Raw genomic sequence first — 12718 nt, 5'->3', positions numbered from 1 at the left:
TCAGCCCTGAGCGCTCCCTGGAAGGACAGATTGTGAAGCTGAGGCTCCAATACTTTGGCCACCTCATGAGAAGAGAAGAATCCTTGGAAAAGACCCTGATGTTGGGAAAGATTGAGGGCACTAGGAGAAGGGGACGACAGAGGACAAGATGGTTGGACAGTGTTCTCGAAGCTACGAACATGAGTTTGACCAAACTGCGGGAGGCAGTGCAAGACAGGAGTGCCTGGCGTGCTATGGTCCATGGGGTCACGAAGAGTCGGACACGACTAAACGACTAAACAACAACAACAAAGGACTAAACAACAACAATAATCCTGTACACACTTATCCAGGCTGTAACATTCTACATATTTACCACAGAGTAAGCCCTATTGAACTCAGTGGGGCTTACTTATGAGTAGACATGCATAGGATGGTGATGCAAGGCTTGCGGCACGTCTTACAGGACTAATAGTTCATGTTTGCACACTGTGGCACATAATCTAAAATATTCTCTCTTTTACACGGGAGAGCCAGGCTTGTTATTTTATTGACTGTCTGACCACACAGTTCAAAACTGACAGACCTGTTTCTTATATATGCTACCTGAAGGTAGATTTCAAAAGGACCATGTGCCAAGCAAAAAAGGGACTGTAGAATGTTCCCACTTGTAGAGCTATCGTTTAAGTCTGACTTATGTGAAAAGGCACTGGCTATAATCTAACAGAATGTTTTTAGCATGCTGAACCCCATGGATTTCTGTAGCCTTAAGTATACATACTTAAATTCTCTGTTTGGGCTATCAAATTCTTCCATTTAAAGACCAGCATATCTGTCCTTCTCTTTTACCTGTTTGTAATATAGCAATGGAGACAAGCTGCTAAAACAGTTATTGTGGCAAAAATCCTCAATGAAAAGCTGAGGGAACATCAGAGAGGAAAAGCATTGCTTGAAGCTCTTGCATGGTATTGACAGGTACAGGTCTTGTGGGAGGCGGTGATGAAGGTCCTGTCCTTTGGAAATACTTTTCCTGCACCACTTAGCAAGAGGGCCTGGATAGCTCATTTGGTTGGAGCATGGTACTAACAACGACAAGGTTGCAGGTTTGACAGCTGCATATTAATCCCTGCATTGCAGGGGGGTTGGACTAGATGATCCTCAGGGACCCTTCCAACTCTACCATTTTATGATTAGGCAGTGGCTTCTTTGCTACTTGATCCCCTGTCTCATAGAACGCGGCTGAAAAGTTCAATACTAACCAGGTTTTTTATACTCCCTAAAAGAGTTGTTCACTAGTGGGAAGTGAAGTATGATTGGAGCTTCTGGGTTCTCCTTGTCCTCAAAAATGTAGCATTCCTTTGGATTCTCTCTGTCTTCTTCAGTCAGTGCAATTTTAGGAAAGGGGATATCCTGGTCCAAACAGTATTTGCCCATCTGTTCTATAGACTGCAGAACGAAGAGGAAAAAGACTAGAGTTTAAATAGCAAAACCAAGGCCCTTTCACCACCCAACAGTCCTCATCTACTATTGTCAAACCTAACTAAAGCTATAGAGGAGAAAGCGACTGCTTTGCTCTTCAGGTAAGTTTAGTCATTTAGAGAGAACAAAATGCAGGAAGTAAAACAGACAACCCCCCCCCCCCAAGCCGGGTACATCTAGGAATCCATAGTGCTGACATGAACTCCCTATGGATAGATGCACATTATATGGGTGCTTATATGTTGTAGGTCAGTGGCAGAGGATCTGCTTTGCATGCATAAAGTCCCAGATTCCATCATTGACATCCCCGGGTAGGGCTGGGGGAGATCCCAGTCTGAAAGTCAGTGAAGACAATATTGAGCAGATGAACCAATGGCCTGACTCAGTATAAGGCAGCTTCCTATGTTTAAATGCAGAACCTGGTTTCATGCAACTCGCATCACCATATACAGCACGAAACTCACTTTATAATTGGATCACAGGAAGACTTCCATGTTTAACTTGGGCTCTACTCTACAGCATGCTTAGCTTAATATTTAATCTAACCCTCTTAGGCCCCAGGAGCAAGGATTTCTTTATAAACAATTTGTATGCCCCAAAACATTGCAATAAATGGCAAACTTATTCTCCAGTCAAAAGACAAAATTTGAATTATCTTACATTAAACCTGGTCTCCAACAGGTTGTAGTCAAGTGATAAGATAACATCCACATTCCTTTCCTTTCTTATCAATGGAGGGCAACTGGTATTGATGAAATATCCAGCATCAACCAAGAATAGCTCTTTTTCCTGAGGTGTAAGAGAGTTGGGGCACTGGTCCAATTCACTTTCTGCAATGCAAGAATTTCTTGCTATTGTGATCATACAGGACATGCTTATCTAATATACACCAACAAAATACTGAAAAAACTAAACTTATGTTCATTTTTGAGGGGCTGCTTTATGTCTTGTTAGTTTTAGCATTAATCAGAAAACAAGCACCTTCAGCAGTCTATCCAAACTATATATAACAAAGACAAAACCCCTGTGTTGCAATACAGAAAAATCTGTACAAATTAGCAACACGTGGCTAATAATATATTATACAAAACAAGAAAAAATACACTTGTTAGTGAGCACTGGTCTATAATCATTATATGTACCTGAACAATTCATTTGGAATTTATTTGGTATGTATCCTCATCTGTTCATAATTTTTATTATTTATTATCTATTATGCAGGTTGGTCACTGTTATTTCTCTCTTCATAATTGTATGTAATGTAATTTTATTATTAGCTGATGAAGATTCATCCTTGAAACAGTTGGCTTATCCCAGAAACACTGTTCTGTTCTGTTCCTGTTTTGTTTGTGGTTCATTGCTGCATTCTACACGTTGAAGCATCTATCACTACAATACTATTGGACATTATCTATTGAAAGGCATCTTACCTTCGTTGTGGTGTTCCCTGACAGCAATTTATTACGCTTACCATTTCTTGTTTATGGACTTATACATACATTATTTGTGAAAGTTTAAGATTTGCAAATTCTGGATTATGATCTAACTAATTATAATATATTATTAGCCATGTGTTGCGGTTGGATTTGAGCAGATCTATCCAAAAGAAACTGTACTGCGTACTGTGTCAAGGCTTTATTTGACTGATTAATCACTAGTACTAATGCTGAGAAAACAAGTATTTCATCTAGCATGACTGTATTTGTACATAATTTGGTTGTAAGTCATAATTTGGGTTGCCTTGGGCAAGATAAAGAGACTAAGAACTTTAATAAGTATCATTCATATATATATATGTGTGTGTGTGTGTGTGTGTGTGTGTGTGTGTAAACTGGGCATGTCCGTTCCTATCTAATGTTCAACGAAACCGCTTGACTGATAGCATTGAAATTTGGACACAATGCCACATGCAAATAAGAGAGTAACCAAAGACACTTTCCGTACACAGATGTCACACCTGGGCCAGATAAAAACCCCATGTTTCAAAACACACAACTCACCCCAAAGTGCATGCTGGGAAATAGAACCCAGAAGCTGACAGTTCCTTTTCCAAGGTTGGGGGCCAAGGAATGGAGATACAGGGTGGAGGCCTCGGCTCGCATTTACATACTAGGCCGAGCCAAGACCTACAGACTAGGCCTCGGCTCTACTTTACAGACTAGGCCAAGTTGAGCCCTGGGTGGGGGTGGGGGGAGGAGGGGCCTGAATAGGTCATGGGTTGAGCCAGGGTGGGGGGAGTCACAGGGATGACCTGGGGTGGGGTGAGGGGATACCTCATGGGTCGTGACAGGATGGGAGGAATCCCAGGGATGAGACACAACAACGGGGGACACAGAGTCCAGGGGGGGACGGACACATCCTCCCCCTTTCCTGGGAAACAAGGACCCTGAGTCAGGCCCAGCAACGCGTGCCCGGGCCATACATACATACGTTTCCTACAAGGGTATTGTAGCAAGGTGGTGACTTGCATGACAAAACTTGGTGAACATTAATAGTGCAGGAAGGGTTTGGCCGGGTTCCTCCCAATTCCATGTGCTGCTTTATTTACCTTGCCACATGGAGAATGTTTTATGTTGGTAGTAGTCTTTGTGTAGCTGGAGACCTTTCAGAAAGTTAGGTTTCTTTTCTCCTATTGGCCGACTGGTCAGAATTCCATTGAAGATGCTGGATCTGTTCATTGGTGGAATGAAACAAGCTGTGTGACATAGAGAGAGTTGATTTATAGAAGCCCTGTTGCCTTTATCTGGAAGAACAGCAAAAAGCCTAACTATGAGAAATTCTAAATTCTGAGGCTCAAAAACAAACAACACTACGGTATGTGCGCTAGCTGTTTACTGGTCAAAGTAGTCATTTGTGAGGTTTGTACATCTTTTATGTGCAATCAAACCTCCCTTCTTTATGCTGCTGCACAGAACCTGGGCAGATGGCATAGCTTCTGAAAAAGGCAGGTTCTGAGCTTTAAAATAAATAAATAAATAAATGGTTAAATTATGACCTCTGTAAGCCTTCGTGGTTCTGAACTACTCTTACATCCAATCCAGATAGTCCATTTGTTTGCACTCAATGTATTTCACACTTGCAGCATTGCTTTGTGCATTAGATGTGACATGCACACCTGCACAATTACACTAACACACACATGTCTATGGATTGCAGCCAAAGACTTTAAATGTAATCAAAACCATTTAAAGTAGCATGTGCTTTCCTGGTAAGTCAGGGAGAGAAATCAGGTACAGTATATGTGTGAAAAAGAACCCCACAGAGATGGATGGGTGAAACCCACAAATTAGCTGCAATGTTCAGATTATGATCATCCCCTTTGCAGATTCTCGGCTGTAGCTGCACAGTGATGCATTTTATTCTTTCGTTCCTTCTCTCTTGAAAAAAATGCCATTGAACTAATAGAAATTACCCAGGCCACTTCTTACCTTCATCCTTTTCTTGGTCTGGTAAAAGCCACTGCCAGGATTTGTATAAGTGGTGAACATCCTTCAAATTCAAGGAAAATATGTTACTCCAAATGCCTGTAAATGTAAACATTCAAAATGAAGACTTTCAGCACCTCTCTTTGTCATTCTCAATTTAGAAGACATCTGAAGGCAGCCCTGTTTAGGGAAGCTTTTAATGTTTAACAGACTATTGTATTTTAATATTTTGTTGGAAGCTGCCCAGAGTGGCTGGGGAAACCCAGCCAGATGGGCGGGGTATAAAAAATAAATTTTTATTTATTTATTTATTTATTTGTTGTTGTTCTTCTTCTTGTTGATTTAATTAAGCTAAGTAGTTTTAATTGGATTTTGAATAAATGTGTAATTTATTGTTACTCTTTTGAATTTTGTTGTTTGGTTATCTCCCTTAGTGGGTCATGCAAACTGCTATTTTGAATAATGCTTTTGAAAGCGTAGGCGGGCACTGGGGATGTATTTATGGAACCAAGGGGTTTGCGACCCCCAAATATTTGGAAACCTCTGACTTAGATGGTGCTGAGCTGATATGAAATGGGAGATTGGGACTAGTTAGGTGACAGTATCTTGGTGAACCTTTGCCTTCAGCTGTTACCTACTTTGTGCTTTCAAGATAGGAGGGAACTATCTAATTAGAACTGTCTAATAAAAAGGGAACAGGCCAGCAATGTGCAGGATTATTTGGTGGAAGGTTTTTGCTACCACCTCAACAGGCCACTACTTCCTACAAGTTCTTTCCACACTTGTCTTTTTCGGTGCAGCTAAGGCTTTGCTACTCTGCAATCAGCTGGAAACGAAATTGAGGGATTGAGCTTTCAAAGGATCAGTTTTTGAAAGGCTGATTTTCTGCATCACTCGTAAGTTGGACCAGATGGGCTTTGAGAACTCTTACAATGCTATGATTCTGTGGCACTTTGCAGTAGCTAATCTGGAGGACTCCTGCTTCATTAAGAGCAGAGCTTTCCAAACTTTTCATATTGGTGACACACTTTTTAGACATGTATCATTTCGTGACACAGACATTCAGTTTTTTACTAGCAAACCAGAGGTTAAAATAATCTCTTTCCAGCTCTGGGAAGAGCGCAGGGAGCATTCATGCAACACACCTACACACTGAAGCCAACACACTAACGTCTTGCGACACACAGTTTGGAAAGCTCTGATTTAGAGGTTGGTTCAGGCAGGCAGCTGTCTTGCAGAGGCAGCCCATTAACTGGCAGGAAAAAAATGCAGAAATATCTACTGTCAGATATAGACCCTGTGGAAGATGGAGAGCAGGAGGAAGCAGGGATCTCTCTTTGTGTGATATATACGTGTATGTGTTTGTGTGTGTGTGTGTGTAATCGCCGAACATAGATAGATAGATAGATAGATAGATAGATAGATAGATAGATAGATAGATAGACAGATAGACATGGAAGGAGAACACAAGGGAGGGTCTGAGTTGTTTTTTCTTCTTGCATGTTTTAGAATTTTCCACATCTACGGTATTGTATCAGCTCAATGCTCAAGAGAGAGTTACAGATTTTTTATAACAAGCTACACTTACTATGGTAATACCGATATTGCAGTTTGGCAAAACTGGGGCTCAGTTTGGCAATTTTTCTCACCGGAAGCTAACTTTCCTGAAATCAAAATTAAGTCACCTTCCAAATAGCAGATCCGAGACTCTGGTCTCTTGTTTATTAGTCGTCCCATGAAGAAATCACTTCCAAAATCCTCTGAGCAAATGAAGGCCCCGTACTTAGAAAATCCAACCTCATATGGGGAGAATTCACACCATTCTATAAGCAGAATAAGAGAGAAGAGAAGTGGGGGGAAATATACCCCAATGCCTAAAATCAGGAGGAAGATTGAGAGAATGATGAAGACAGAATTGCTCTCTTTGGGTGAAATTCAGGAAAGGTTTGCACAGAGCAGAACCACTGAAATGAATGGACCTAACTTAGTCTCATTCATTCATTTCGGTGGGCCTACTTTGAGTAAGTCTTCATTTTGGCTGCAGTTCTGAACTACTTACACACTGAAGCCCCCTGATATAGTTTCAAGATTGCAGGTGGTTCTACTAAAAGACACCATAACATTCTTGAGTTGCTTACCTTTAAATTCACAAGTGCTCTGGGTGTCCTTCTTGACATTGAGGGCCAGGTAGATAGGCAATGGATTCTGCCCCTGAGTCACAGCCTGTTGCTGACTTGAAAGTTTGCTATCACTTTGCTAAGAGGAAATGGTGCAATGAAACACAAAGAAAACAAGAACAAATTCAAAGGCAGAAAATAAATTATGAAGCAACAGATGCTTCCAAACCAAGCAGCAGATGGCATGGTTAGGTTGTGGCCCTCACCTGATGAAATATACTCGGAGTCAAGAGTGAATTTCATGCTCTTTATTCAGCTCATAGTCATCAAGGAGGAGAAGAGAAGACGAATGGCTCTTTTCCCAAAACCATCTGCTTATATACATTATTTACACAATGGGCCTTGCGTGATTGGCTACTTCAGGGCTACACCTGTGGGCCAATTATATTGTGGATTGACTTTTGCCTGCAGCCTGATTGGCTGCTCCTACAGGCCAATCAGGTAGCAGATTCACTTCTGCCAGCCGCCTGATTGGCTGCTCCAGCAGGCCAATCAGGTTGCGGATTCACTTCCACCTGGAGTTGGATTGGGTAGCTCCCGCTGATTCTGAATCCTATTGTTCTAGGATTCAGCTCAGTACATAACACCCCTCCCCTCTAAGTTCCAGTCCTGCCCGGGAAGTTGCATTCGTAGTCCCCAAGGTCTGCTGGCCGCCTCCGTGTGCGTTGTGGCCTGGGGTGTTCCTTGGTCAGGGGTTCTGGTTCTGGCTCGTGTTCCGAGGCTGCTGGCTGTGCCGGGGCTGTCTGGTCTGGCGCCACTGAACCACTAGGTTGTAGCTCTGGTTCCGGTGTCCTTCCAGCCTCGGGGCGCCCCTCTGTGCCTACTGCTTCTGCTTCCTCTGCCCACCCCTCTCGCTCTACAGGCCTCACTGCCCTGCTGTCCCCTTGGGACCCCTCTGTCCCGCTCTCCTCCCGGGTTCCTCCTGGGAATCGTCGCCGTATCTGGTCGCAGTGGCGGCGCCAACATTGCCCCCCTTCCGTTAGTACCTCGTACAACACGGGACCGGTCACCTTGGTGACTGTGGCGGGTACCCATGCTGGGCCTGCCCCAAAATTCTTTGCATACACTGGGTCCTGGGCCACAAATGTCCGGGGGTTCTTGCCTTTCCCCACCACTACCTCATCCTGAGCTCTGTCGGGGTGAAGTCGGTCCAGTCTAGTTGCAAGGCGCCGGCCCATTAGTAATTCAGCTGGGCTCCGGCCCGTCGTTGTGCTTGGGGTGCTGTGCTGTGCTAGAAGAAATGCGGCAAGGCGGTATTCCCAGTCCCCTTGTGTCATGCGGCGGAGGCTGTCCTTGGTGGTCCGCACCATGCGCTCCGCTTGGCCATTGGTGGCAGGGTGGAATGGTGCTGAGCGGATGTGGCGGATGGCGTTCTGCGCTGTGAAGGTCTGGAACTCCTCTGACGTGAATGCGGTTCCATTGTCCGAGACGAGGGTGTCAGGGAGCCCGTGGGTCGCAAACAGCTTACGTAGTACCCGGATGGCTGCCGCCGTAGAAGTGGATGGTACCAGTGCGACCTCCAGCCATTTGGTGTAGGAATCCACCACTATGAAGAATGTTTTTCCCTGGAAGGGGCCAGCGAAGTCCACGTGCAAGCGTGACCATGGATGTCGGGCGGACTCCCAGGGCTGGACTGGGGCCCTTGGGGGATCCGGGCGGGATTCTTGGCAGGTCTGGCAGTGTTGGACCCAGGCCTCTATCTCTCTGTCAATCCCCGGCCACCACACATAACTCCTGGCAAGGGCCTTCATCCTCACTACCCCTGGGTGTGTCTCGTGTAGGGCTGTGAGGACCCTTTTGCGGAGGGGCTGGGGAACAACAACCCTGCTTCCCCATAACAGGCACCCCTTGTGGGCCGACAGTTCATGTTTGCGGTTTGTGTAGCCAGCGAATTCTGGCCCGGGGCTGCTGCTGGGCCATCCTCGCCACACCCAGTCCAGGACCCGGGAGATGACCCTATCTTTTGTGGAATGGTGCGCAACTTCTTGTGCCTGAATGGGTCGGTCGGGAAGCAGCTCCAGGGTCATAACCTCTTGCGCAGGCGCTGGGTCGGGGCCTGTTTCTGGTAGTGGTAGCCTGCTGAGGGCGTCTGCGTGGCCCATCGCCTTCCCAGGGCGGTGGATTAGTGCATACTGGTAGCCGGCAAGGAAAATTGACCACCTGAGGACACGTGGAGACAACACTTGGGGGGTCTGCTTCTCAGGGGCAAACAGGCCAAGCAACGGCTTGTGGTCAGTCACTATGGTAAAGGGCCGCCCGTACAAGAAATCATGGAATTTTTTTACGCCCTTCACGATTGCCAGACCCTCCTTGTCAATCTGTGAGTAGTTTCGTTCGGCTGCAGCAAGCGTCTGGGAGAAGTATGCCACCGGCACCTCTCTTCCATCCGGGAGTTGGTGTCCCAGGACAGCGCCGATGCCATAGGGAGAGGCGTCGCATGCCAGCACCACTGGCAGCCTCTCGTCGAAGTGTGCTAAGACCGAGTTCGAGACGAGCAAGTCCTTGACTGCCTGGAATGCGGCCCTTTGTCGCTGGCCCCACACCCAAGGGGCCCTTTTATCTAGGAGTCTGTGTAGGGGCTCCGCTACCGCTGCCTTATGGGGAAGGAAGGCATGGTAAAAGTTCAATAGTCCCAAGAATGACTGAAGTTCGGGCTTGCTCTTGGGCGCTGGGGCCTCACAAATGGCCCGTACCTTGTCACCGGTTGGATGGACCCCTTCTGCGTCCACCTTAAATCCCAGAAAGTCCACCTGCGGCACTCCCAGTAAACACTTTTCCCGCTTCACCTTGAGGCCCGCCGTCTGGAAACTGTGCAGGACGGAGCGGAGGCGGTCCTCAAATTCCTCTGGTGTGGGCCCGGCGATCAGTACATCATCGAAGAAGGGGGTGACACCAGGAATCCCTTTAAGGAGAGAGTCCATTAGATTCTGGAATATGCCTGGTGCCACGCTAACGCCAAATTGCAGCCGCTTTACTCTGAATGCCCCTCTGTGCGTCACAATCGTCTGAGCCTCTGCTGTGGCTTCGTCCACAGGCAACTGTTGATACGCTTGGGCCAAGTCCAGTTTGCCAAAGATTTTTGACCCAGCCAGGGTGGCGAGGACATGGCTGACCACTGGCACTGGGTATGCATGGGCCGTGAGAGCCTTGTTTATGGTGCATTTGTAGTCTGCACAGATGCGGACCGAACCGTTAGGCTTGACGGGTGTGACAATTGGAGTTTCCCAGGGGGCGTTGGGCACCGGCTCCAGCACTCCTTGCTCCACGAGCCGGTCCAATTCCTCGTCTATGCGGGGTTTCAGGGCAAACGGGACCCGGCGGGCCTTGTGCCTGATGGGTCGTACAGCGGGGTCTAGCTGTAGGGCAATGGGGGGTCCTGTATATCGTCCCAATGCCCCATCGAAAACCCCTGGAAACTCTTTGCATATGGCGTCCACGTCCACTTGTAAGCTAGTGCGGTTCACCCCGGTAACGGCTAGCCCCAGAGGTCCAAACCATGCCAGTCCCAGTAAGCTAACGTAGGGGCCCTTAACTACCAGCAAGTCCAATTGTTGCTTTCGCCCTCGATATTGCACCCTGAAGGTCCCCACCCCCATTGTAGGGACCTTACGTTTCTGGAAGTCCCGGAGGGTGAATGGGGCCGGCCTTAGTTTGGGACCCCCATTAGGGCACAGTTCCCTTAATGTTCGGGCCGAGATTATGGATAGAGTTGAACCCGTGTCCAGCTCCATGCGGCATGGGGCTCCCTCTATCTGTACCTCTATATAAATTTTCTCTGTGCTGGAATGGGGCAACTGGAATACCTGGTAGTCCGTGATCTCCGTCGAGTTGCCTTGGTGCATGGTGCCGTGTGACCTGGGGCTCCTGGGTCGGTCATCTGATGCTTGTCGACGGGTGAGTCGAGCCCGACACACCCGGGCGATGTGTCCCAATTTTCTGCACTGCCTGCACTCTGCGTTGCGGAAACGACAGGTCCTCCTCTCGTGGTTCTCCCCGCAGCTTGCACAGTTCCCTCCTTCTCGTCGAGGCTGCTGTGGTGTGTGTGCTGCTTGAGTGCGCCGCTGTACTCGGTGTACTTCCTCCCTGTCAGATTCGGATTCGTCGGTGAGGTCTTCGTGGTAGACCCTCGGTTGGGATGGCGGGGCCGGTCGTGCCTCTTGCGTTGACCTCTCGGCGGCTTCGGTTGCCAGGGCTTCCTCCAGAGCAATCTGGAACGTGAGGTCTTTTTTGGCGTAGAGGCGTCGTTGCAACATCTCGTCCCTCAGGCCACCGACGAGGCGGTCACGAAGCATGTTCTCCAATTCTGAGAAGTTGCATAACCGGGCGGCTTGGCGGAGGGAGGTCACAAACCCAGTTATGGTTTCCCCCGGGGCTTGCCGTTTTGCGTAGAAGGCATTTCGGCAAGCTACCACCGAGGGCTGTGGTGAGAAGTGCTCCTTCAGCCGTTCCATTATTGTTTTGTAAGAGACGATAGCGACATCTCTAGGTGCAAGGAGAGCCCGGGCGATTTCAAACGTCTCCTCTCCACAGACGCTGAAGAATGTCGCCCTCTTCATGGCATCGTTGGTGACTTCTTTCGCTTGCAGGAGGAAGTTGAAACGGGCGGCGTACCCTTCCCAGTCTCCTGATGCTGGTTTGAATGGCGAGAAGCTGCTGTCGGTTGCCATTCTGGGTTCCTTGGGTCCTGGAGCTGAAGCCTGGATGCACGGTGCGATGCAGCGGTGCAGCAGGTGGCGGTGCTGCGGTGCAGTGCGTGGTGGCGGTCAGCTCAGCAGGATCCCACCTTCGTCGCCAGTGAAATATACTCGGAGTCAAGAGTGAATTTCATGCTCTTTATTCAGCTCATAGTCATAAAGGAGGAGAAGAGAAGACGAATGGCTCTTTTCCCAAAACCATCTGCTTATATACATTATTTACACAATGGGCCTTGCGTGATTGGCTACTTCAGGGCTACACCTGTGGGCCAATTATATTGTGGATTGACTTTTGCCTGCAGCCTGATTGGCTGCTCCTACAGGCCAATCAGGTAGCAGATTCACTTCTGCCAGCCGCCTGATTGGCTGCTCCAGCAGGCCAATCAGGTTGCGGATTCACTTCCACCTGGAGTTGGATTGGGTAGCTCCCGCTGATTCTGAATCCTATTGTTCTAGGATTCAGCTCAGTACATAACACCTGACCTCTGTTGAGTCATGTTGCGGCTGCTTACTGAGAGGTAAAGAGGGAGCGGCCAGGTGGTGGCGAGGTCAGCATAGTGCAAATATACCTGCAGGATTGGTGGATTGGCTCCACTGGTGCATTTGCACCTCAGCAACCACCATAACAACAGCCCCACTGGATCAGGTCAATGGCCCATCTAGTCCAGCTTCCTGTTCTCACAGTAGCCAAAAAGATGCCCCTGAGAAACCCACAAGCAGGACCCAAGCACAAGAGCACCCTCTCCGCTCCTCTGGTTTCTAGCATCTGGTATTCAAAAGCATACTGCCTCTGACTGGGAGCACAGCCTCCTCACCCTCTAGTTCCCAGTAAGCAACAACAACAACAACACCACAATTGACTGGAGGTCAGGTGAGTGCTACCACCTCCCCATGCCACTTGCTACTGCCCAAGAGGTAGAATGCCTGTGAGGAAAGATGAAGACACTTAACAACCTTAGGGTAA

General features: G+C 47.8%; 2 protein-coding genes across 5 annotated transcripts in view; both read right to left on the bottom strand.

The window, feature by feature from the left end:
- The window catches only part of LOC118083493 (cytosolic phospholipase A2 delta-like), a 38903-nt gene that overhangs the window by 13653 nt on the left and 12532 nt on the right, over positions 1-12718 (bottom strand). For 3 of the 4 annotated variants that reach the window (XM_035111996.2, XM_035111981.2, XM_035111990.2), the window contains 6 exons: positions 7022-7139; positions 6569-6706; positions 4887-4982; positions 4007-4153; positions 2119-2288; positions 1239-1425 (listed from right to left, as the gene is read on the bottom strand). In XM_035111996.2, the coding sequence (XP_034967887.1) occupies positions 1239-1425; positions 2119-2288; positions 4007-4153; positions 4887-4982; positions 6569-6706; positions 7022-7139 (856 nt within the window). The remainder of the gene's footprint in view (positions 1-1238; positions 1426-2118; positions 2289-4006; positions 4154-4886; positions 4983-6568; positions 6707-7021; positions 7140-12718) is intronic. The other variant, XM_035112005.2, reaches the window with a different exon arrangement.
- LOC132591998 (uncharacterized) lies at positions 9833-12696 on the bottom strand. Its single transcript, XM_060273617.1, has 2 exons — positions 10864-12696; positions 9833-9962 (listed from the first exon to the last, which is right to left on the bottom strand). The coding sequence occupies exons 1-2, from the start codon at positions 11725-11727 to the stop codon at positions 9924-9926; spliced, it is 903 nt and encodes a 300-aa protein (XP_060129600.1). The 5' UTR covers positions 11728-12696; the 3' UTR covers positions 9833-9923.

This window comes from Zootoca vivipara, chromosome 1, assembly GCF_963506605.1.
Source record: "Zootoca vivipara chromosome 1, rZooViv1.1, whole genome shotgun sequence".
In the NCBI taxonomy this organism is placed as follows: Eukaryota; Metazoa; Chordata; class Lepidosauria; order Squamata; family Lacertidae; genus Zootoca; species Zootoca vivipara.
This window is presented reverse-complemented; position numbering and strand designations above follow the sequence as displayed.